Raw genomic sequence first — 26,755 nt, 5'->3', positions numbered from 1 at the left:
TATCTGGCCAAGGTACTACTTTATTTGCGGAAGCGTGGGCCAGCTAAAAATATACTCACAAGCTATTGGAGAAGGCATAAGAAACATTCCAGTTGTGCAGCATATCCGTGTGTATGTGTACACACGCAAACATGAGGCTGACAGGTGACGTCGTGACATACACATGTATCTGCTGGTTCGACCTTTCAGTTTAGGTGGAAAACGAAACACTCCTGCAAACATGACTTAATGCGCAACAAAGGTTACTTAACCACGGCTATTACTCCCGTGACATTTGGAGAATTTGCAGTGACCCAGACGAGAGGCTGGTAAACAGTTATTAGCCAACGCTACCTTGTCTCGTCTTGACTTACTTGATAGAGAACAAGAGTTCGTCTCTTTTTTTTGTCATCTTTTGTTTTGGAGCACGACCTTTAATTTAGGCGGATTTGATGTGACTGATAAATACTTTAATTTACACCAATGCTTTAACTCCAGTTTTAATATCCTGCTAAGTATCTAATATCGACAGACAACAAAAAAAACATACGCGGAAATCACTGACTTCGATACCGTGAACTATTGTAGTGATAGTCTGAGTATCGGTCCGTTTCTTTAACGCATTTCTTAACGTAGAAATACGGCAGTACCTAAATGCGGCGACTTAAGACAACGGACTGATCTTAAGGCTACTGATGAGAGGGACCTTCCGTTCTTTTGCTTATTACATACATGTACCAATGGCACACATGCAGTAAGAACAATTTTCCAAGCGATTATTTAAACCCTTTTCTAAGTCGATATGCCATTGTCTAAAGAACTGGTCTGAATGTTTAACATTGTATACATATTTAGGTAATCTATTGGCACAGTTGGCTGCATATACCATACAAAATACCTGATAATATCTAAATCTACTTAATACATGGTCTAATGCCATTACACAAGCTCGTTTCAACTACCCGAACATGTTGACCCACGATTTTGACATTCGATCCTGTAGACTGCCAGATATGCGAATGTTTTCAGCAAAGAAACAAAATCTACAGACAGGCTGTTTAGGATAGTGTTACAATCATTGGCACCCACCTTTGTAGGATAACTCCCAAGAAAATCTCAGTCAAACTCGTCAAACTGAGCTACTCTTCACGTGACGCTATGTCTCTGTGACTGACCTCTTGCTACGTCCATCATGTAATGTGCTACACATTACCATTTAAACCAGTACCTGATGCAATCCCATTCAATCTTTACACCTATTTCCAGTCATGTTTATCATTCTTACTTGAAATCAGGAATACTCCCGGAAGCAGTGAATGTATAAGTTTGTAAAAATTTTGCCACAGCTATTGTTCTAAAATATGGTTTACGGTACCCTTTACACCTCACAAAGGCACTGCTGGGGCATACGTCCCTTATTCTCGACAATTATCCTTCAACCAAGTTCTTCTTTTCATTCTCAGAATAAATAAACAAAACCGACCACAAAAAGAATAAATAGTTGACAGTATACACTGTTGGTTTACTATTAAAATTTGGCTGAAATAAAATGTCAAATGTGTTGTTGTTTGGCACTTCTGGGAGTTTGTTTGACGGAGGAGGGAGAGCATTGGTTTAAAATAATTATGGGCCTACCACTCCCTCACTACAAGGCTGCTTTTTAGGGCAAATCTGCCTACCGTATGTACGTACGGAGTTTTATATAAAGGTCATTAGCTATATTGATATTTCCTGTGACATGCATGTATATAACAAAGGGAGAGACAAAGTGTAATGATAATGCCCATTGTAATCCAATTCAATATGGTACCATGTGTGGCATTCATTATATAACCAACATGTACAGAACATACGTACACACGAGTTCTTTAACAACTTGGAGGGAACTTTTAACTAAATTTTATATACTACCCTTTTTTTCATAAAACATGGTGAGGCTGAAATCATCGAGTGAATGCATCAAATAGATACGTTTACCATATCTATGCTAAGACTTTCTATACCAGACAATCACAAAGCAACCTAGGTTCAGAGTTTCTCCGTTAACATTCATGATGACCATATTCAGATATATACATGTTAAACAAACTAACAAGCCAAACCTGACATTAACATTCAAATGTACAAAAAAGAGTAAAAACTGTCTGTGCTCTTTGTTTACCTTTGTAAAATTTCACAACCAATGTAAAAATATATATTTCATGAATTTTTGTATCATTGATGAGCATCATTTGTACAAGCATATAAACAGCATAATGACAATATGGCAATAATGACAAAGATATAAACATACATGTGTGAGCATTCTCATAAGTGTATTTTAATGTAACCTACAATTCAATTTTAACTTCTCTTAGCGGGTCTTAATCTGAATTAGTTTTAATAAGTAAACATAACAAGTAGCCAGCAAAAAAAAGTTGCACCGTCCATCACACTCTTCTGCTAACAGCTCTCACTGACAATGCAAATAATTTCAGATTATGCAAGATATGAATGTACATGTCCATGCTAACATTTTTAAACAAAAGACAAAAACAATTGGCTAGAAATAGACAGTGTTGAGACTGTTAATAAAGGGTTCCTCACCAGAATAACTTGTTGCTAGACTTCCAAAGTAATCATAATGAGAATGTCAAGCCCAGGTATAATTCCTCATTCATCTATTTTTCACACATCAGTGATCTTGACATTGTATATGCAAAGATAACATTCTCATATCTATCTCAAATCTTATGTCCCAGTTAATGATCCATAAATTAAACCGTTAGCGATATAACGAAGACACATATAAAGAACTAACTGCATGAATATCAAAAGGAGCTTGGATTGTCTCAAGCAACTCTGTTAATACAGATGTAAAGTCATACAGGAATTCATACATGTCATCATCTAGGATCGCATACTTAAAAGAAAAAGCTCCATAACATAGACCTGCCAGTATATATTAATAACATTATGAACATATTTGCTAGTATTTCATCTAAACACAACAAAAATTGCACTGATTTTATATACACAACTGAACAACTAAAAATACAACTATTGTCAGTTTGATCATCAGAACAGATGCCCCATTAAATATAATCCATACATGTAATAAAAAGCATTGTGTAGACATGGTTAGGATTGGGTTATTAATTTTTTAGCACCTAAATATTAACATGGTCCCACACACTTCAGCACCACATTTGTTCAAAACTGCCTCAATGATGAAAACTAATGATGGTTGACAATGTCTAACCAGTTTCAGTCAGTTATTTGTTAATGATATACTAGTTCCTAGGGTACTGGTCTTTATGCCTGCAAAGTCAGTAAATCACTTACAATTTTGTGAAATTATTCACACACAAAACTCCGGCTGTATAATTAAGATTGCGAAAAATAATAATTATATATTTTAATTTGACTTTTCAACATATAATCATCTTTTGAACTGCAGATGGAGGAATGATGGAAATCTACATAACCATGGTAACATACACTCAATGTGAAATAAATGTTTGTCAGCATTTTGTCCTCAGAGAACTGCTGCCATTGGTCGGTCAGCCGTGGGACTCTCTAGCTCGACCTCTGACCTCTCAGCACCTGTGTAATTCAGACGAGAGCCCATCACAGAGGTGAGTTTCTCCTCAATGTTGTAGCCCATCAGGTCTTTCCTGGTGATGATCCCCAGCACATGGTTATGGTCATTCACTACGGTCAGGTGACGAAGGCCCAAGCTACGGAAAATGATGTAGGTTCTGTGCAGCGAGAACTTCTCTGGTACACACAGAGCTGACTGGTTGATGTACGGTTTCTGCGGAGGGAACAAACATGAACTTTCTCCTTCACAGCAATTTTATAGCTAGAACAATTTTTCCTTATATTTATCGAGGGGCAAATTATGATATGACAAAAGGCTTTTGGAAGCCCTCACCAGCACATTTAGCTTCATTATATGCAAATGAAACCAAATTGCTCTTCATGTCTTACTTTAAACAGGTTTAATATGGATGTTGAAAGGTAACCTTACTTCTACAAAGTACAAGAATAAACACGAACTATTTTCTTTCACATGTCTACAGGATTGTTGACATATTAACATTACTGAGGAGATCAACAGTCACAGAACCACAATATCATAGCAGAATGTATAACAGACAAAACCATCAGGTTTGGTGTTGACTGCAGAAATACACAGGATATGTGACCATCCCATTTACAACTCTAAACTAAAACTCCGATAAAAAAAAAATAAACAAAAAAGAAGGGGGATAAAATGTGAAAATTTTTATTACAGTAGGTGAAGTGGTTTTATTAGTAGATATAGTGGTATAATACAATTTATAATAGGCATACATTAGACAAGTGACAAGCTTTAGGTAGGCTAGGGGCTGACTCCTGGCAGACTGTAAATAGGCGGCTACTGGGTTACCCCTGTAGAATGTAAGGGGTGGTTCATACTTTATAAATGGCCATCTCTGATCACTCACCTCATTAACATCTATGACCAAGTAACAGATTAATGTACCATCTTTGGCCATCTCTGGCCACATACTAGATTAAGGTGCCTTATTTCGACATCTATGACTACTCACTAGATTGATGTACAAGTTTTGATACTCCTCGTCCTGTGAGTACTTCTCCAGGGCAGCACTCACTCTGTCAGGGTCTGACAGTTTGTCTATTGTCAACTGGAATGTCACAAAAGTAAAAAATGACAGAACAATATCACAATACCTTTACATTTGATTGCACCTGTACTCAACTTTAATGACAGAGTTTATGTTGTGATTGAAAGGGCAGTGTTGTGATGACAAGTCATCAAGGTACATGTGTTCCTATGTAAAGACTGGACTCGTATTTAATACCACTGAAACAACATGCTCATGGCAAACTATCAATATTACAAGATTTAAGATGTAACTTGTTCATTTCTGTGCAGAAACTGATAGCAAAAATATCTTACATTGCAGTGCATATGTTCCTTGATGTTACATATATTTTGCACTGGCAGTTATAGTTGATGAGACTAAATATCTTATTTATTAAATGATATGTACCTACATGTAGAATACATCAGGTGTAATCTCTACAGCCTCATACATACCTTCTGTTCAGGGTAAAACTTAACACATGTAAAGTGCAATGAACAACTTACAATATGTCAGTTGACAAGTAACCTCACCTAAAAGGTGATGTTAAACATTGGAAGGCTTCACCAAACTACATGTATCTACCTGATGATAATCGATATCTGTGATGTCCCTGCTGTGTAGATCCAAGTCACCTGAGGGTTCGGGAATAAACAGGTCTTCATTCATAAGCAACACAGTCACCTCCAGTCTGAAACACATCAGTCAATACCAGATATCTATAAGTCACGCTCCACCCATCCATCCACCAGACAAGACAACATATTCAAGAATATTCCTTCTATACAAAGGCAGTTTAATTAATGCCTGTGTTAAGCCCCCGAACCTTTCTTCAAATTTCTGTATGAGAGGAACACCTGTCCGAAATGAACATTTGAGAGTGCAATGTTCCATTGATAATCATCAAAATCTCAATGTCACCATGTCCCCATGAACACAGAGAGTAGGCGAATCTACGGTACTGATATCTGATAGAAGACCACATCAGAACAATTCACCTGGTGATCAGCCCGTAGAACACCTCATCTCCCTGACGAGTGTGCTGGATGACAGGGAATCCCCCATGGTTTGTGGTCATCAGGTAGTGAGCCAGAGTTGCCACCTTCTCTACAGGTGTGACTGTGCAGACAGGGGAGGCCATCACATCTCGCGCCGTGAAAAGCTCTAGGCTTACCCTGTCCACATCAGAAAAATTCACCATGTATATATCTGCTTGTTTAACTGTTTTATGCTTCAAAAGCATTCCGTTAAGTATTACACACTCTACATTGGCTCTTCTTCTTGAAATGTGCTTGGTTTGATGCCTTCCAGGAGCATTAGGTTGTGCAAACAGAAAGGCCTTCAGTTTATACTTAAACCAAAAAAGATATGTTTTAATCTGAGAAAAATTTCTACCATATATAAATTTGCACACTAAATCATCTTTTGAATTTGGCCTTACAAAGATAAGTATGACATAATCCCACATGATGAATGCAAAAAAGAAAAGTATCCTCAAGCAAAGCAATTTTATGATGCAATAAATGAGTGAACATTCAAGCTTACGTTTGTTTCTTGTTTATGACAATATTGGTAGGGTCCTGGTCCAGGAAGGGTATGCACTTCAGCTCCAGTAAGGCATGGTAGAGAGGGTGAGTGAAGAAGTCGCCCACCCACTTGGACACCATCACAGACACCATGATGGGCAAGAGAAACTGAACATCATTTGTCAGCTCCATCTGCAAATTTCGTACATGGACGCATAAACATGATCTTCATGAGATACTTTATGTCTCTTATTTTATACTTACACTGTACAACTCACAAATGAAGGAGATCCACCACAATATCTCTTTGATTTTATCTGATTGGAATTTTAGAGCATATTCAAAAACATTTCACTTCAAATACAAGGTCAGCCATTATGGTGAGAGAGCCCTGGGAAAACAACAACCATCCACAGGTTTAATACTGGCGGAACTTATCACGTGGGACCAGACTGGATGCACCTTCAATTGTCCCAGGCTATTTATCAGGACCGAGATAGACTCTATCAGTTTACTGTGTCCATCAAGATAGTGTGATCGCCGCACTGTGTTTATATAAGCACACATTGTACTTGCGGACCTCACTGGCTCAAAGTGCTTTCACAATGAGACTACCAGGAGCTTCACTGAAAAAGTCTGAGCATTTAAAACTTTTCAGCTGCAGGTTTGTCACAGCACATGGAGAAGGTTGATTATTTAATCCTGTTTCCTCTACTTATAAATCTGATCATCGTAATGTAAGTTAAAAATTCTTTATGACAGAGTTTAACCACTATCAATCAATCAACCAACCTGTACTTTAGCACACGGTGTTTCTGCAATGTTGTAAGCGTAGATCACAACATAATGTCCATCCAGAACAACCAATAGGAAAATTGCACAAGTTACTTGTATCCAAGGCTTACACTCACCATAATAACAGTAACAGCTAATGTTAGCCTTGATACTCCCCCAAAAAATGATGCAGCACCGATTAGAGCAAATGCTCCTGGGTCCATCCATGCCCAGTACCCAGAATCCTCAGAGTGTACAGAGAAAAGTGTGACTAGAACCTGACCAATGATACGGCCATACAGAGCTCCAATATACCTGACGTAAACAGAGAGATACACATACAAGTACCTTGCACAAGGCTTTCAGTTACCACAACAACACACCCAAATATAAACCGAATGGAGAGATAAACTGTTACACAACAGCATACAGTGTACACAGATAAACCTCCACTCTGTAACATGACGTATTTCACATCCCCTCAATTAAGATTACCAGCAATATTCTGATTATAAAGACCAAAACAGCTAACTAATCTACATTTTATACAATTAAACCTGGTGGGTATGGTGACAAAGTCTTATGCATGGATAAACAGGGTTTTAAAAACAACAATTTGTCAAAATAGTGTCTAGTAGCGCTAAATACCTACTATCTGACCATGTAAGGCAAATAAATGAAATGTTGTACCATATTTATTACGTTCAATTCAGATTTCTCTTCTTTAATTCTTTATGAATGAAGACACTGGATATATATGGTATAATTATCCCATCAAATCAACAAAACAAAATGAGAGTTAAACCACAAATCTATCTAGGATTATCTCAGCAACACACAAATCTATCTAGGATTATCTCAGCAACACACAAATCTATCTAGGATTATCTCAGCAACACACAAATGGTAAGTTCATTAACATGCGTGCACTTACAGCATGGGCACTAGGATGCCACAGGAGACAGAGGTACCTGACGCCCAGCAGACCATGAGGAAGTAGAAAGGCAGGACAGTGAACAGAGAGGCGTAGCCAAACTCCAGGTGGGTGTTCCGTGAAAACAGGTGCTTCACAGCCTCTTCACTTGTGCCAAAAAGTAGTGTAGCCACTACAGAGAAACCAGAAACTTCTGGGTCAGCATAACAGCAACAGGCCAGCAGCTAAGAGTCAGTTAAACATATGAGACAATTATTTATAAAATTATCAAAATCTGTTGCTTTTTTTCCCACTTGCAAGAACCCCTATAGCGTTCAGACGCTTCAAACTGATATTGTTCCTTCATGGATTCAACCTGCAGCATTGAGTCGCTTCGGCTTTGCTTTACTGTAAATTGGGCACCTGCAGAAGTGTAGTAGATTAAAGGTGTATTTTATTATTTGAGCACTGTTTGTACAAATGATCATTAAGGAATTTATACACTGATCTTCCTTGAACTGTTAATTTATTGACAATTTATCAAACTCTCTTTCCAAATAAACACTGTTAGTACTGTTAGAGCAGGTAAATAAGAACATTTCTACCCTATTATCAGCTAAAATAAAACCAAAAGATTTCTATTTGTATTGTCTAACACAAGGTTGCATAAGTTCAAAAGTTTGACCTTAGAATCCTTGGTCATTTATAGATCAGTAATATCGCTTACTTCTTCACTGACCAGCTGTGGCCATCTTTCAAAATGGAACAAGAACAGAATAGTGTTTTGTTCAAACACTTTTAAGTTCTTCCATTAGTGTTCATGACAAACTACTGTTAGCGTCAGTACCCTTACACTCATTATATGATCCATTGGTCTTCCATGTTGTCTCACTGATTTGTCTCTTCAGGCCTTTGGGACAGGAGAAGTAGTAAACAGACTCTTCCACATGTAGGGGGTTCCTAGTATCGTTCAGACAGTCTGTACTGAAAAACCAAACCCAATATGTAGTTGTACCTTTGTGTTTTCTGTACACTGATCATGAAATCAAAAGGACCAATTATTCCTTACCACATGTACATACTGGGTTAAAATTGAAATAAATTAAATGAATACTAAACTGGCTCCTGCGCTAGTTCAAAACTGTTAAAAAGTAAAGCCATTCTACATAAATTTATATAATTATTTATTTCGCTCATTTGTCTTCACTATTTTGCCCAAGATCTGTTCATTTATGCTGGCAGATCTTTAGATTCATTGGCACAGAAAGCTGCAGTGCCTACAGTATAAAACCACTGTCCATTTACCATTTGCCTGACAAATCGTCTGACTTGAAGTCACAGCTGAACCAGAAAAGCTTGATTTTTGTCTGCAATCCCACTGTCTGACTGTCAGGGGCTAATCACATGTTTTAAAAGAGGGGCCAGTTGTTCAAACGAGTATTGAAATTTAAGCCAGACTTAATTCTTTAATACCAGTCTTCTTCTCATACAAAATCAACTGTACTTTAGTCTGGACTATGGTTAATACCAGTCTTCTTCTCATGCAAAATCAACTGTACTTTAGTCTGGACTATGGTTAATACCAGTCTTGTTCTCATACAAAATCAACTGTACTTTAGTCTGGACTATGGTTAATACCAGTCTTCTTCTCATGCAAAATCAACTGTACTTTAGTCTGGACTATGGTTAATACCAGTCTTGTTTTCATACAAAATCAACTGTACTTTATTCTGGGCTACTGTTAATACCAGTCTTCTTCTCATACAAAATCAACTGTACTTCAGTCTGGACTATGGTTAATACCAGTCTTGTTCTCATACAAAATCAACTGTACTTTAGTCTGGACTATGGTTAATACCAGTCTTCTTCTCATGCAAAATCAACTGTACTTTAGTCTGGACTATGGTTAATACTTGTCTTGTTTTCATACAAAATCAACTGTACTTTATTCAGGGCTACTGTTAATACCAGTCTTGTTCTCATACAAAATCAACTGTACTTCAGTCTGGACTATGGTTAATACCAGTCTTGTTCTCATACAAAATCAACTGTACTTCAGTCTGGACTATGGTTAATACCAGTCTTGTTCTCATACAAAATCAACTGTACTTCAGTCTGGACTATGGTTAATACCAGTCTTGTTCTCATACAAAATCAACTGTACTTTAGTCTGGACTATGGTTAATACCAGTTTTGTTCCCATACAAAATCAACTGTACTTTAGTCTGGACTATGGTTAATACTTGTCTTGTTCTCATACAAAATCAACTGAACTTTAGTCTGGACTATGGTTAATACCAGTCTTGTTCTCATACAAAATCAACTGTACTTTAGTCTGGACTATGGTTAATACTTGTCTTGTTCTCATACAAAATCAACTGTACTTTAGTCTGGACTATGGTTAATACCAGTCTTCTTCTCATACAAAATCTACTGTACTTTAGTCTGGACTATGGTTAATACCAGTTTTGTTCCCATACAAAATCAACTGTACTTTAGTCTGGACTATGGTTAATACTTGTCTTGTTCTCATACAAAATCAACTGAACTTTAGTCTGGACTATGGTTAATACCAGTCTTGTTCTCATACAAAATCAACTGTACTTTAGTCTGGACTATGGTTAATACCAGTCTTGTTCTCATACAAAATCAACTGTACTTTAGTGTGGACTATGGTTAATACTTGTCTTGTTCTCATACAAAATCAACTGAACTTTAGTCTGGACTATGGTTAATACCAGTCTTGTTCTCATACAAAATCAACTGTACTTTAGTCTGGACTATGGTTAATACCAGTCTTGTTCTCATACAAAATCAACTGTACTTTAGTCTGGACTATGGTTAATACCAGTCTTGTTCTCATACAAAATCAACTGTACTTTAGTCTAGACTATGGTTAATACCAGTCTTCTTCTCATACAAAATCTACTGTACTTTAGTCTGGACTATGGTTAATACCAGTTTTGTTCCCATACAAAATCAACTGTACTTTAGTCTGGACTATGGTTAATACTTGTCTTGTTCTCATACAAAATCAACTGAACTTTAGTCTGGACTATGGTTAATACCAGTCTTGTTCTCATACAAAATCAACTGAACTTTAGTCTGGACTATGGTTAATACCAGTCTTCTTCTCATACAAAATCAACTGTACTTTAGTCTGGACTATGGTTAATACCAGTTTTGTTCTCATACAAAATCAACTGTACTTTAGTCTGGACTATGGTTAATACCAGTCTTGTTCTCATACAAAATCAACTGTACTTTAGTCTGGACTATGGTTAATACCAGTCTTGTTCTCATACAAAATCAACTGTACTTTAGTCTAGACTATGGTTAATACCAGTCTTCTTCTCATACAAAATCTACTGTACTTTAGTCTGGACTATGGTTAATACCAGTTTTGTTCCCATACAAAATCAACTGTACTTTAGTCTGGACTATGGTTAATACTTGTCTTGTTCTCATACAAAATCAACTGAACTTTAGTCTGGACTATGGTTAATACCAGTCTTGTTCTCATACAAAATCAACTGAACTTTAGTCTGGACTATGGTTAATACCAGTCTTCTTCTCATACAAAATCAACTGTACTTTAGTCTGGACTATGGTTAATACCAGTTTTGTTCTCATACAAAATCAACTGTACTTTAGTCTGGACTATGGTTAATACCAGTCTTGTTCTCATACAAAATCAACTGTACTTCAGTCTGGACTATGGTTAATACCAGTCTTCTTCTCATACAAAATCTACTGTACTTTAGTCTGGACTATGGTTAATACCAGTTTTGTTCCCATACAAAATCAACTGTACTTTAGTCTGGACTATGGTTAATACCAGTCTTGTTGTCATACAAAATCAACTGAACTTTAGTCTGGACTATGGTTAATACCAGTCTTCTTCTCATACAAAATCAACTGTACTTTAGTCTGGACTATGGTTAATACCAGTCTTGTTCTCATACAAAATCAACTGTACTTTAGTCTAGACTATGGTTAATACCAGTCTTCTTCTCATACAAAATCTACTGTACTTTAGTCTGGACTATGGTTAATACCAGTTTTGTTCTCATACAAAATCAACTGTACTTTAGTCTGGACTATGGTTAATACTTGTCTTGTTCTCATACAAAATCAACTGAACTTTAGTCTGGACTATGGTTAATACCAGTCTTGTTCTCATACAAAATCAACTGAACTTTAGTCTGGACTATGGTTAATACCAGTCTTCTTCTCATACAAAATCAATTGTATTTTAGTCTGGACTATGGTTAATACCAGTCTTCTTCTCATACAAAATCAATTGTATTTTAGTCTGGACTATGGTTAATACCAGTCTTCTTCTCATACAAAATCAACTGAACTTTAGTCTGGGTTATGATTGATACCAGTCTTCTTCTCATGCAAAATCAACTGTACTTTAGTCTGGACTATGGTTAATACCAGTCTTGTTCTCATACAAAATCAACTGTACTTTAGTCTGGACTATGGTTAATACCAGTCTTCTTCTCATGCAAAATCAATTGTATTTTAGTCTGGACTATGGTTAATACCAGTCTTGTTTTCATACAAAATCAACTGTACTTTATTCTGGGCTACTGTTAATACCAGTCTTGTTCTCATACAAAATCAACTGTACTTCAATCTGGACTATGGTTAATACCAGTCTTGTTCTCATACAAAATCAACTGTACTTTAGTCTGGACTATGGTTAATACTTGTCTTGTTCTCATACAAAATCAACTGAACTTTAGTTTGGACTATGGTTAATACTTGTCTTGTTCTCATACAAAATCAACTGAACTTTAGTCTGGACTATGGTTAATATCAGTCTTGTTCTCATACAAAATCAACTGTACTTTAGTCTGGACTATGGTTAATACCAGTCTTCTTCTCATACAAAATCAACTGTACTTTAGTCTGGACTATGGTTAATACCAGTCTTCTTCTCATACAAAATCTACTGTACTTTAGTCTGGACTATGGTTAATACCAGTTTTGTTCCCATACAAAATCAACTGTACTTTAGTCTGGACTATGGTTAATACTTGTCTTGTTCTCATACAAAATCAACTGAACTTTAGTCTGGACTATGGTTAATACCAGTCTTGTTCTCATACAAAATCTACTGTACTTTAGTCTGGACTATGGTTAACACCAGGCTTATAACCACTTATACACTTTAGAATGACTGGGTCCAGTGCTTTAACTTAAGCAAATAATTAGTGACTTACTTAAATATTAGTACCAGCCACAAACCAATGGGCATTTAGTCTAGGCTCAAGTTAATTCCACCATGAATGAGTGAGTGCTTAGGGTTTAATGTCACAATTTAACACACAATTTTTCAGCCATATGATGACGAAGGATTCCTTAGAGTGCATGTAATGTGCCTCCATGTTGTAGGACCAATTTCCACCACTCTTTTATCTAGTGCTGCTTCACTGAGACAACTTACCGAGGGCAAGCAAGCCTCCCCGCCTCAGCCATTATAACGATACGGGTCAAACAGTCATTGCACTCCTGTCCAGGACTGACCCTGGTTCTACCACCCCCGAAACAGATACTGAACCAAATGAGTTATTGGGGCTGGTAATTCCACCATAAGCACTAGACTCACCTTTGAATATTAACAAGGGCCAGATTTTCTTGTTAGTTGATGTATTATAACTATAGCTGAAGAGAGAATAAAATAAAAAGTGATGGATCTTTCACAATTCAAGATCACAGATGTATTCAGAGTGAGAATACTTCAAGGCTATCAGACTGCAATCACCCCTGTCCTACAGAAGACTAACATCACCAGTAATCAGCCACTTGTCTTACCTGATGTTACCTGTGACACCCTGAATACAGGTGAAGCGAGAACAGCTGAAGGCGGCAGGTAGAAACACAGACACTGTAGTAACCAGTACCTATGTAAACACATAAATGCACACATACACATAATGTTTATAAATCATTCAGTACTCCAGGACAGAAAAGTGTAAGTCACTGATGCAGTGGTTTTAGTACAGAGTATGTCATCATTACATTGCGACTGCAGTTTAAGAAAACGCCCAGATTCTAGAGCTGATTACTGGATCAGATCATTTTTGGTTTCAAACAATAACATCAGAACACATTTTGCACTGATGGAATTTAGGCCCTCTGTATAGCAGGCAGTAACTTATGACAGATTCCACCATCATCACCAGATTCTGCACCCAGACCCTCTGTAACATGGCCAGTAACCTAACATAGCCTACCATCACTATAACAGGTTCCACCATCATCACCAGATTCTGCACCCAGACCCTCTGTAACATGGCCAGTAACCTAACATAGCCTACCATCACTATAACAGGTTCCACCATCATCACCAGATTCTGCACCCAGACCCTCTGTAACATGGCCAGTAACCTAACATAGCCTACCACCAATATAACAGGTTCCACCATCATCACCAGATTCTGCACCCAGACCCTCTGTAACATGGCCAGTAACCTAACATAGCCTACCACCAATATAACAGGTTCCACCATCATCACCAGATTCTGCACCCAGACCCTCTGTAACATGGCCAGTAACCTAACATAGCCTACCACCAATTTAACAGGTTCCACCATCATCACCAGATTCTGCACCCAGACCCTCTGTAACATGGCCAGTAACCGAACATAGCCTACCATCACTATAACAGGTTCCACCATCATCACCAGATTCTTCACCCAGACCTTCTGTAACATGGCCAGTAACCTAACATAGCCTACCATCACTATAACAGGTTCCACCTTCATCGCCAGATTCTGCACCCAGACCCTCTGTAACATAGCCAGTAACCTAACACAGCCTACCATCACTATAACAGGTTCCACCATCATCACCAGATTCTGCACCCAGACCCTCTGTAACATGGCCAGTAACCTAACATAGCCTACCATCACTAACAGGTTCCACCATCATCACCAGATTCTGCACCCACGCCCTCTGTAACATGGCCAGTAACCTAACATAGCCTACCATCACTATAACAGGTTCCACCTTCATCGCCAGATTCTGCACCCAGACCCTCTGTAACATAGCCAGTAATCTAACACAGCCTATTACACTATAACAGGTTCCACCATCATCGCCAGATTCTGCACCCAGACCCTCTGTAACAAGGCCAGTAACCTAACATAGCCTACCATCACTATAACACGTTCCACCATCATCACCAGATTCTGCACCCAGACCCTCTGTAACATGGCCAGTAACCTAACATAGCCTACCATCACTAACAGGTTCCACCATCATCACCAGATTCTGCACCCACGCCCTCTGTAACATGGCCAGTAACCTAACATAGCCTACCATCACTATAACAGGTTCCACCTTCATCGCCAGATTCTGCACCCAGACCCTCTGTAACATAGCCAGTAATCTAACACAGCCTATTACACTATAACAGGTTCCACCATCATCGCCAGATTCTGCACCCAGACCCTCTGTAACATGGCCAGTAACCTAACATAGCCTACCATCACTATAACAGGTTCCACCTTCATCGCCAGATTCTGCACCCAGACCCACTGTAACATGGCCAGTAACCTAACATAGCCTACCATCACTATAACAGGTTCCACCTTCATCGCCAGATTCTGCACCCAGACCCTCTGTAACATAGCCAGTAATCTAACATAGCCTACCATCACTATAACACGTTCCACCATCATCACCAGATTCTGCACCCACACCCTCTGTAACATGGCCAGTAACCTAACATAGCCTACCATCACTATAACACGTTCCACCATCATCACCAGATTCTGCACCCAGACCCTCTGTAACATGGCCAGTAACCTAACACTGCCTACTACACTATAACAGGTTCCACCATCATCACCAGATTCTTCACCCAGACCCTCTGTAACATGGCCAGTAACCTAACATAGCCTACCACCAATATAACAGGTTCCACCATCATCGCCAGATTCTTCACCCAGACCCTCTGTAACATAGCCAGTAACCTAACATAGCCTACCATCACTATAACAGGTTCCCCCATCATCACCAGATTCTTCACCCAGACCCACTGTAACATGGCCAGTAATCTAACATAGCCTACTACACTATAACAGGTTCCACCATCATCACCAGATTCTGCACCCAGATACTCTGTAACATGGCCAGTAACCTAACATAGCCTACCATCACTAACAGGTTCCCCCATCCTCAACAGAGTCTGCACCCAGACCCTCTGTAACATGGCCAGTAACCTAACATAGCCTACCATCACTAACAGGTTCGGGGGCCTCCGTGGCTCAGTCGGTTAGCGCGCTAGCGCAGCGTAATGACCCAGAAGCCTCTCACCAATGCGGTCGCTGTGAGTTCAAGACCAGCTCATGCTGCCTTCCTCTCCGGCCGTACATGGGAAGGTCTGCCAGCAACCTGCGGATGGTCGTGGGTTTCCCCCGGGCTCTGCCCGGTTTCCACCCACCATAATGCTGGCCGCCGTCGTATAAGTGAAATATTCTTGAGTACGGCGTAAAACACCAATCAAAAAAAAAAAAAAAAAAATCACTAACAGGTTCCCCCATCCTCAACAGAGTCTGCACCCAGACCCTCTGTAACATGGCCAGTAACCTAACATAGCCTACCATCACTAACAGGTTCCCCCATCCTCAACAGAGTCTGCACCCAGACCCTCTGTAACATAGCCAGTAACCTAACATAACCTACCATCACTATAACAGGTTCCACCATCATCGCCAGATTCTGCACTCAGACCCTCTGTAACATGGCCAGTAACCTAACATAGCCTACCATCACTATAACAGGTTCCCCCATCCTTGCCAGATTCTGCACCCAGACCCTCTGTAACATGGCCAGCAACCTAACAACCTACTACACTATAACAGGTTCCACCATCATCGCCAGATTCTTCACCCAGACCCTCTGTAACATGGCCAGTAATCTAACATAGCCTACTACACTATAACAGGTTCCATCATCATCACCAGATTCTGCACCCAGACCCTCTGTAACATAGCCAGTAACCTAACATAGCCTACCATCACTATAACAGGTTCCACCTTCATCGCCAGATTCTGCACCCAGACCCTCTGTAACATAGCCAGTAATCTAACATAGCCTACTACACTATAACAGGTTCCATCATCATCACCAGATTCTGCACCCAGACCCTCTGTAACATAGCCAGTAACCTAACATAGCCTACCATCACTATAACAGGTTCCATCATCATCACCAGATTCTGCACCCAGACCCTTTGTAACATGGCCAGTAACCTAACATAGCCTACCATCACTATAACAGGTTCCACCATTCTCGCAAGTTTCTGCACCCAGACCCTCTGTACAGTGGCCAATAACCTCTTCCTCACGCGGGCAAATTTAAGGTTGAGGAAAGTGAAGAGTGCCCCTAGTATGCCTCCCACAATGCCTATGACAAAAGTAGGCAGAAACATGAGGATGTTCACATCTATACCCTCAGATATCTGAAACAGACAGACGAGTAACATGAACACAGCCTGTTTTACAAAGTGATATCCTGCTTCAGCGGAAAATTATAATCATAAAATAAACTGAAATAAAATAAATATTTGCATCTAAACAACAAAATTTGGATCCCTGGTTCTTTGCAGCGGTAGTACAATTTCAACCAAGTTTGAGCATCAAGCTTTCCTATTTCCTCAACCTTTTCGCATATGAAAGAGCAACTTTCAGTGCACTTCATGCACATTTAAAACTATATTTTGGTGACAAAAATACACTGGTTGGATTGGCCAATCTCAGGACTTCACAAAAAGGACAGAATAATGTATTCAGAATATGCTTAAATAAACACTTTGCAAACATGTGAAAAGATTGAAGAATTACAGCATAAAGTTTTGGACTTTTTGGCCCAAAATGATTTTAAGAAAACCGATCTGGGGAGGGCCAAAATATCAAAGTTTTACAAAATGTATGAAATCTTCAACATTTTTACTTCATCCAACTTTCAAATTGAAACCTAATCAAACATAAAATATTGTCACTGGCACATCTGACAATCTCTGTTACCTTATTAACAGACCTGAAACATACCCTAGCATTTGTAATGATTTATTTATCTGATTGGTGTTTTATGACGTACTCAAGAATATTTCACTTATACGACAGCGGCCAGCATTATGGTGGGGGGATACTTCTGAGTGAAGAACTTCAGACAGGTGACTAACAAACTTCAAAATGTGTCACAATTTTATCACACTGCATATACTTTTACGTAGTACTCTGAGGTGCACTTCAGAATTCATTCCAACTCACACTGAATAAAATATATCTTTCTTTTTTGAACTGTCCGAAATTCCCAGTGTATCTGAAGCCAGAGAAGGCAGAGTTGAAAAGGTCAGTGGTGAATGTGGAAACCATACAGGCAAAAAAGATCTGCCATGAGAGTTTGATGTTCCAAAAAGATGAGACCTCCTCCATGGAGAAGAGTAAGCCCCCAACAGGTGCCCCGAAAGCAGAGGCTACACCCGCTGCAGCCCCAGCAGACACAAAGTTCCTCCTGCAAGGTGAAGAAATCATATTTAAATACAGGCATTTACCATCTTATGATATAACTCAGAAGAGAATCATAGAGAATCATATGTCTACATGTGTTTATTGAATGATAAAGTTGAGATGCAGAGATCCACGCCATTGTCACGTCATGTCATGTACTGATGTATCACCATGGTTACTGAGGTCAATGCCCATTCCTGTGTCTGCACACTTTGATTAGGTTTTGCTTTCATAGAACATGTATTATCTTTGGTAATGAAATAATAACACAATACTCAGCATTCCAAATTGCCATGTTAGATGCAGGAGTGCATGTTATGCCCTAGTGGTGATATTGTTACAATTACACTGAAAAAAAGCAATGCACAAAATCAACTTTATGAGGTCGGTACAAATGTCACTGGCCATAGCTGATGTTGTCAATGTATATGCCATGAGGTTAATTTACTTTCACTTATGAGTTGTTCAAGGTTTTATCATACATTCATTCAAATTATGATCTGCCATTATCTTACAAATTGTTACACACTGCACAAAAAATAAAATACTAAAAGCTAAAGATTAATGATAGCTTTTGTAAATATGATGCTAAAAGTCAACTTGAAGAATGCAACTCAGAATTACATGTTCAAATGCTAGATGGTATTGCATTAGAAGACCTTTAACTGACAAAGTACACATAAATGACTGATGAAAAAAATACCACATAACCAAAATATTCTCAGTCCAACACACTATTTAAAACAGATGCACTTTTTCATCTTAATCTGCACACTCCTATTTCTGCACAGTGTATGGATATGACCATCACTGCTTTACTAAGTCACCCACAGGCCTCTGGAAAAACTACGAAAAATGATTTAAATTTCACCAAAAATTGTTTTAGAAGCAAAAAAAGGTCCTAAAATATTACTTTTGGCCCTTACACCTACATTTGTCCCATGGGATATCGCCATACCTTTCAAACAAATTGCACAACACCTTTACAAAATCAAGAGACATCTTAGAAATGGGAAAAATGTGCAAGTTTGTCTTGGGCAGAATTTTGGGTAATTTACCATGTCAGAAAATGGGCAGGATATCTGCTGTCAACTGATTCTACTGGTCTCCGTGTTTGAGAATCTACAAGACATGAAAGCTGCTGATATGATTTTGGAAATGTTTTAGATGATGTAAAGAGTAAACACTTACCTATCTTCTGGATTCCTGAACCTCTCAAAAAAAGGTAGTTTTATTTTGAGAGTGTCCGATCTGAACTGGCTTAACCCTGCTCCCACCAGACTCCTACAACACAGCAGTCACATAGCCAGAGCTAGTTTCATATGACAGTGACAGCAAGACACCACATACTTAACACATATATGCAGAATGCATATGGTCTGTATTAGGTTGTGTTGTGTGTTGTGGTTAAAGGAAAAATTAAAAAGGGCCACTGCATACAAAGAAAGAAAAAACAAAGTATTTTATATTTATGTATAAATACTTCCTAAATTTATCTAGTGTAAGAAGACACCATCCACCTAAAATAGCTTACAGTGTGTGGTATACTTGAATGTTGAGTAGACTAATGCACAGTGTTTAATACCAAAAACACCCTTTGTGCATATGTTTTCTCACACTTTACCTAATTAACAAGTCTTCATTCATTGATCTTTTATGGGGAGCATTACCATGGCCAATTTTCACCATCAAATAAGTATTTGCCATACACAATAATGTCTGAGATCGTATCACCAGTAAAATCCAGCAGCCGTACCCCAGGTGTATCATAGGTCCTTCTGGTCCCACAGGCATGCCTGAGCCTACAGCGCACACACACGACAAGAACTTTATCACCATGGTCTTCACGTTGAAGATATGGCGGATGACTGTACCATTAAGGAAGCCTATCACCTCCGGGATGCCGGAGCCTCCAGCGCTTGGTCGCAGGAGCTAGGACAAATACACAGAGCATGTGTGTGAATGGCTGATTGATGAATGATGAATGTTCTGAAGAATGTTCCCAGCGAGTGAACTAATGAATGAATGAATGCATTCTTGATTTTTCTGAATGAATGAATTAATGTCCTGAATGAATAAATGAATGATTTGAATGAATAAATGAATGTCATGAATGAATGTTTTGAATGACTAAATGAACTGAATAAATGAATGATCTAAATGAATGAATTTGTTTGAATGAATAAATGATCTGAATGAATGATTGAGTTTAACATCACAGTGGCAGTATTTCCACCATATGATGGCAAACAAAAGACTCTTGGTTAACAAGAATATGTAAATTTGTATACTTCCACCTCTTTGTTCTTTGTTTACTTCACTCCACAAAGCTTAGTAATTAATTAACTGCACAAGGATAACAGGCACTATCCATTGGCCATACATGTACCAGAAAATAAGGAATGTCCCTCATCTTACTCACCACCACAGAGGCAGTTCCTGCCATGACAAACAGAAGCGTGTAACCTAGAGACCAGATCCAGGCTACTACCAGTCGACCTTCCTACAAAAAACAACAACATAATTACAGAAGCGGACATCGATAAATGGGCAGACATACATGACCATAGTAACAGCAATACTAAAGCGCCGGTTTTGAAACTAGAATATGCTTTCCCTCAATATGACTTTGAATGTGTCTCTTAAGCAATATCACAATAATGAATGGTATGCTTTTTAAAGTTTGCTTGGGATACTTTATCAATACATATATATACATCTGGTCTGATGTTATCTTTTCTTTCCAGTAAAAGAAGTTGCTAAATCGTCTGCTTCAGGAGGTGGTAGATCCAGGGTCAATCCTGGGTCGAGTCACACGTAAGACCTTAAAAGAGGAAGTTGTAGCTTCCTCACTTGGCATTCAGCATCACGGGGATAGTGCAACGACTAGTTGTCCCATATCAGTATTACGGCTTGGGCGGGACAACTTACTTGCTCTCGGTAAGTCGTCTCAGTGAAGCAGCACTAGATAACAGAGCAATTGAAATCCCTCCTGCAACAAGGAGGCACATTACCTGCACTCTTAAGACTCCTTTGTTGTCATATGACTAAAAGATGGTTAAGTACAACGTTACACCCCAAGCACTCACTCAATCAATGATACGGATATACATATACCTGTATGAAATCTTCTGTCATTTCCCACTTGATGTCAGCGACCTTCTCTATCAGCTGATGCAGCAAAAAACCAATTAAACCAACAGAGAAACCAATCAGACCCATCATGACCCAGCGATCCATGTCAAACCTGCGGTAGAACAGATCATTCTGATCAAAGTGAACTCTTCCTTGATAATGCTTTCAGAATACAGATGCTTCAGTCAGCTTCTTACTCTCTCCACAGGTGCAGGTTTGAGCATATAATCCATCAAGAAATTGATTAAAGTGTTCAATTCTTAAAGTGTGTCAGTTATTTCAATCCTCCACAAAAACCTGGATTAAAGAGAGTAATTTCAATACCAACAAGAGTTGAGAATTTATATCTGAACAATCCATGCAGTGTCACCATTATGGTACTTGCTTTATCCATCACTGCTCAAATAAGCATGTCTGGATACAGATCAATGTAAAGTAGCTCTTTAGCTATCCTGTTCCACACAAAGGTTAAAATTTCCCATGACTGCGACATAAACAACAGCAAGCTCACAACAATTGCAACATTCTGTAAAAAGTTGAAATTGTCTTGCTCTCTTGCTACTTGTTAAGTGAATGGCGCATGTGAAAAGCCAGGAGGTCAAAAACTGCACACAAGGACCAATACCTAGAGCTTTTCTGACGTTTTGTCCAGTATTTAAAGGCTTCACTGTGTGAAGGGAGGTAATCCAGACTTTCAAATGTCGCCAGTGTTTCTCTTTCTTTCTCGGTGTACTTGTGGTTGACATAAGCCGGCTCAAAATCTCGTCCCTGGTACCAAGAACAAAAGTTATATGTAAGACATGAAAATAAGTGTCACTGAAAGAAGAAAAATAAATACATTTTTTTTAATAAAAAGATGTGTAGTCTCAAGTCCTAGAAATGACATGTGCAATTAGTACAACATTACAAAGAGATATTTTACCCTAATACACCAGAAAGTTTATTGACAATGTCCATCTTGGCAGATAATCTACCTGAGCCAGAAAGCCATATGTATCGTCTGTGACATAGAACACAGCATCATCCTTGGGTGGTTCCACAACAACGCCATACTTCTTTAGAGACTGAGTCCTTCTTCGGGGACGACCAGTTGTTTCTCCCTTGGCCTCAGTTTCATTCGGATCCATCTTACAATGGTATAACTTTACCTCCTGAAAACATATCACACGTTTATGATTAAAGGTTTAACACCGTACAGTTTCATTTCATTTGTTACGGCTGTCAATCTCATGAATTATCAGAAGGGTGCAACAGGCAAGGCTCTGTTTATCTCTGCGTAAATATATCAAATTCAAAGCAATACTTACCAACTCTCGTGGCTTGCTCCCATTCACCCCAGTTGGATGCTTATTAAAGTTTCAGAAAACTGTTGATTATTATCCTCCCTGTCATGTCCAGATACCCCTTTATATTGCTTTATAGTGTGCTTCGCCACAAAAATGGCCCCCCATCATATAAACCATCCAGGTTCCCAGGCCACAAATTCCCAGCATTTGCAGTCACAAGGCCCAGGAACAGGACAAACACTTGTACAACATCCTAACAGAAGACAGCGGCCATTTTGGAAACTTGAAATCATCTTTAGGATATGATCAAGAATTTAGGATTTTAACAATCCGCTGGTCCAGAACCCTAAGCATTGTTAAGGGGTAATTGGGGGTGCTGTGGCTGTAAGTAATCGACTGCTTAACTTTACTAAATTCCTACTGGGATAGATGGACTCTAGTTCTGACTGGAACTTGCAGCAGTTACTGTGATAAGCCTAATGGCGTGCTGCAGTTCTAGTTAGAAGTTTCTCCATTTAAAACGATGAAGAGTTTCCAAACAACGATGCTAATGCTAAATTACCTGCTATATCTTCTTGTTTCACCAACATTCAAGTACTTACATGTATAGTCCAAGATTGCACTGACATTAGGCTTGGCAAAATTTTGTTCTGCCAAGGATGGCCCCAAACAAACACCAGAATGTCCTCAGTTAGTTTTAGCCAATACTTTGACGAACAAAGTCTTTGACACCTCTTCTGCATTCATGCTTTCACTTGTACCAACTCCCGCATGCGCACGGACTATTTACGTCTATGGCATCATACACACTGAAACTTTTAATAATTTTAAATGGAGCCATTTCTGCCTAGAACTGCAACATGCTGTCCCACGTCTGACTTATCGATCACAATATCTGCTGCAAGTTCGAGTCAGAAAGTTTAAATGACATGGGCTCTGAGAGATGTTTAAAAATCCTGACATTGATCGCAACACTGACTTTCGCTGTCAGAATTTGGAAATAGTACACTGAGTACAAATAGATTACAGACACCGCGGAGAAATATTACGATATCAAAGGAATCCTACAGAGTAAGCCTAACAATATGTTTCAATAGGATTTTGATGAATAACATTATTTAACCCATATAACTGAGGATTAAACAAAATCTTCGGCTATGCCCGTAAAATTTTCCTGGTGTGACGTGATAATATTCCCTGTATTATGTCGAATCAGGTAGATGTGACGTTGAGTAAAGCATTTATGCTGGGATAACATCAAGAGTGTTTGAAAGGGCACTGTCATTTGTGGAGATGCGTCAGGGATTGATAACGTCATGTGTTCATGGGTGACGTCACACCTGGCAAAGTGCAAGGGACAAAAATATTTTGTTTCTGTATACTTTGACGAAACGTACAATATCGGTTTAAATTCACTGCAATATTTTTACAATTTAGGAAACCAATTCAGACTATCCCAGTCTTTATCAATTCACTTGGCTTTTAAGACACAGATGTTTGACACCAAAGTAGCTCTTTAAAGAATTGATAAAACAAGACGTACAAAATATACTAATTTCTAGTGATGTCAGTAATTATCTCCCTTTCACGGGTTGTGCGGAGTATGCATTCAAACATGGCGACTGGAGTTAAAATTTATCCAGTTTCTACTAGTTTGTGTGGATTAATTACTGATGACACTTGGGAACAGCTACCTGGAACTGATGCCCAACAGTAGTATATTTGAGCCAGCAAGGCAAGTACAGAGGTGTTCAAAGTCAGCTTATAGAACAAGACTGCGCTGTGATAGTATAGGCCTACATAATCACAGCCCTACAAGGCTACAGAGCTACACAAAGGTAAATTATATTCTTTGGAGAAAGATCCTTTTCTGGGTGAGTTTAGCTGATCGTCGGTAACGTACAGTCTACATCAAAGCGGGACAAGACTGCATGAAACCTTTGCATGACTCAATTGACCAGCACGCGGTCGACGGGTCAGTCAACCCTAACCTGCCCGAATAGTGCCTCCTTCTATTCTACCTCCATAATAATACTTTCGGGGGGCGCCTACCGGTATTTCCTTTTTCTTTTCAGAAAGTATTTCACATGTACATTTCGCTGTGTTGCATTTATTTAGTGGGAAATTGTTTTTGTGCAACTGTGTTAATTAGCTGAAATCTGTCAGTTGTACTCACCCTACTGTATCACACAGGGAAGTGCTCTGTGGCGTAGTTTCGAGTTTCGCTTTCCGTCTTCGTCCGTTTGCAACAACAACGTTCGATATCAAAGCATAGCTCGTTCTGCACTTTTTTGCCATGCATTTCTTAAATCCATGCCATAATTACATTACACCATTTGAGCGTGCCGTTCCAACTGTCTCGTATTAAGTCACCGAGTTCTGTGTTGTCGCAAATTTTGTAAAATTTAGTTGTCGTCTGTCACTGTCAAGGGGGAGGGGAAGTCGAAAGGTCAAGGTCGGTCGGACTAAGGGGGGCATAACCCATGTCCCATCTAACTAAGGGGGGCAACCGGTTTATACATGTTAACTTCGGTATTTGGGCCATAGACTTTAGAGTGTTAAAGACTTAATATCTCCCTGTGATTTTCACATGGAATTTTACCAGTATTCGATTAGATAAATCTACTAGTTACTCCACTTTCAAATTACAGTCAGAAAAATTTTCATTCTGCTGAGTCATATATAATTTTTTTTTTGTTTCAATGATCTAGTTTCCACTATCAGTTTACCACAAGCTACAGAATAAACTGGTATTGCAATTTGCCTTAGTCACACAGCTTACAGCTAAGGTGTTGACTGATTAATAATGTTTGTCTTAATTGTAATCCTTCACACACTTCACTGGGTTAAGAATTTTAACTTGCCAGATGGATCTAACTGACAGAATTTACACAGAAAATTACATATATCCATTTTAGTGGACAGGCAGAAGACCTAACATCGTGTCAGCGTGAATAGAACTGACTGATATCTCCAGCATATATCCATTTCTGTGTATTTCATGTGTCAGCTGTCAGGTGCTTGGTGGTCGAATAAGGGCTTGGGTGGTGAAGATCGGAGTAGGGTGGTAGTACCAGAGGTTGGGTGACAGAACAAGGGCTTGGGTGGTGAAGATGGGGGTAGGGTGGTAGTACCAGAGGTTGGGTGGTAGAACCAGGGGTTGGGCGATGAAAATGGAGTTGGGTGGTAGTACCAGGGATTGGTTTGTAGAACCAGGGGTTGGGTGGTAGAACCAGGGGTTGGGTGGTGAAGATGGGGATAGGGCGGTAGGACCAGAGGCGGGGTGGAAAAGATGGGGCTGGGTGGTTGAACCAGGGGTTGGGTGGTGAAGATGGTTAGGGTCGTAGTACCAGAGGTTGGGTGGTAGAACCAGGGACTGGGTGGTGAAGATGGGGTAGGGTGGTAGTACCAGTGGTTGGGTGGTAGAGTGAGGGCTTGGGTGGTGATGATGAGGGTAGGGTAGTAATATCAGAAGTTGGGTGGTAGATGTGGCTTGGGTGGTGAAGATGGGGGTAGGGTGGTAGTACCAGAGTTTGGGTTGTAGGTTTCAGCTGCTGAAATATACTGCTAAACACACACTGGGACAAAATACACAATAACCCAAGTCTTTTGGTTTCAGTTTATTAATTTTTCTAAGACAAGCTGACTAGAAGGTTTTCAGTCAATGAAAAGGAACATCATAGCTACATCAGGACACAGAAATCTAACTGGTATTTTACTCTCTTGAGCCAACAAATGTCCAGCAACATTCAGACCGAGGAGATTTGAAAGACTAAAGTAGTTCCCAGAATACTGACCGCTTCAAACTTCAGAACTATACCTTAGACCCCTGGGATAATCTGTTACTTGAATATTACACTACCCCAGTCATCTCTTATCCATACAAGCATAAAATTTCTAAAAAGTGCTATTAAAACTTTTCAATCGTTATCACATGTGGGCCAATAAAGACCGGCAAAAGAAGAAACGACAGTTT

The 26,755-nt window shown here is 39.1% G+C and overlaps 1 protein-coding gene across 1 annotated transcript; it reads right to left on the bottom strand.

Moving 5' to 3' along the window:
• Positions 1-3,416: 3,416 nt before the first annotated feature.
• LOC135474857 (chloride channel protein C-like) lies at positions 3,417-25,173 on the bottom strand. The gene is made up of 18 exons (XM_064754484.1): positions 24,956-25,173; positions 22,468-22,644; positions 22,119-22,261; positions 21,476-21,605; positions 20,781-20,861; positions 20,115-20,290; positions 19,550-19,642; positions 18,119-18,362; positions 17,113-17,307; positions 13,653-13,741; positions 8,680-8,810; positions 7,848-8,019; positions 7,051-7,228; positions 6,159-6,331; positions 5,612-5,788; positions 5,199-5,304; positions 4,557-4,652; positions 3,417-3,775 (listed from the first exon to the last, which is right to left on the bottom strand). Exons 2-18 carry the CDS (start codon positions 22,618-22,620, stop codon positions 3,497-3,499), a joined length of 2,616 nt encoding a protein of 871 aa, XP_064610554.1. The 5' UTR covers positions 22,621-22,644; positions 24,956-25,173; the 3' UTR covers positions 3,417-3,496.
• Between the last annotated feature and the right edge of the window lie 1,582 nt (positions 25,174-26,755).

Source organism: Liolophura sinensis, chromosome 9 (assembly GCF_032854445.1).
Source record: "Liolophura sinensis isolate JHLJ2023 chromosome 9, CUHK_Ljap_v2, whole genome shotgun sequence".
In the NCBI taxonomy this organism is placed as follows: domain Eukaryota; kingdom Metazoa; phylum Mollusca; class Polyplacophora; order Chitonida; family Chitonidae; genus Liolophura; species Liolophura sinensis.
This window is presented reverse-complemented; position numbering and strand designations above follow the sequence as displayed.

Excerpts from the sequence above, each read along its gene's own strand:
- LOC135474857 (XM_064754484.1), bottom strand. The coding sequence starts at position 22,620 with ATGGATCCGAATGAAACTGAGGCCAAGGGAGAAACAACTGGTCGTCCC. Across the intron at positions 19,643-20,114 it reads GGACCTATGATACACCTGGG|GAGTCTGGTGGGAGCAGGGT; the intron begins GTACGGCTGCTG and ends GCTGTGTTGTAG. Across the intron at positions 8,020-8,679 it reads CAATGGATCATATAATGAGT|TGGCTACACTACTTTTTGGC; the intron begins GTAAGGGTACTG and ends GTTTCTCTGTAG.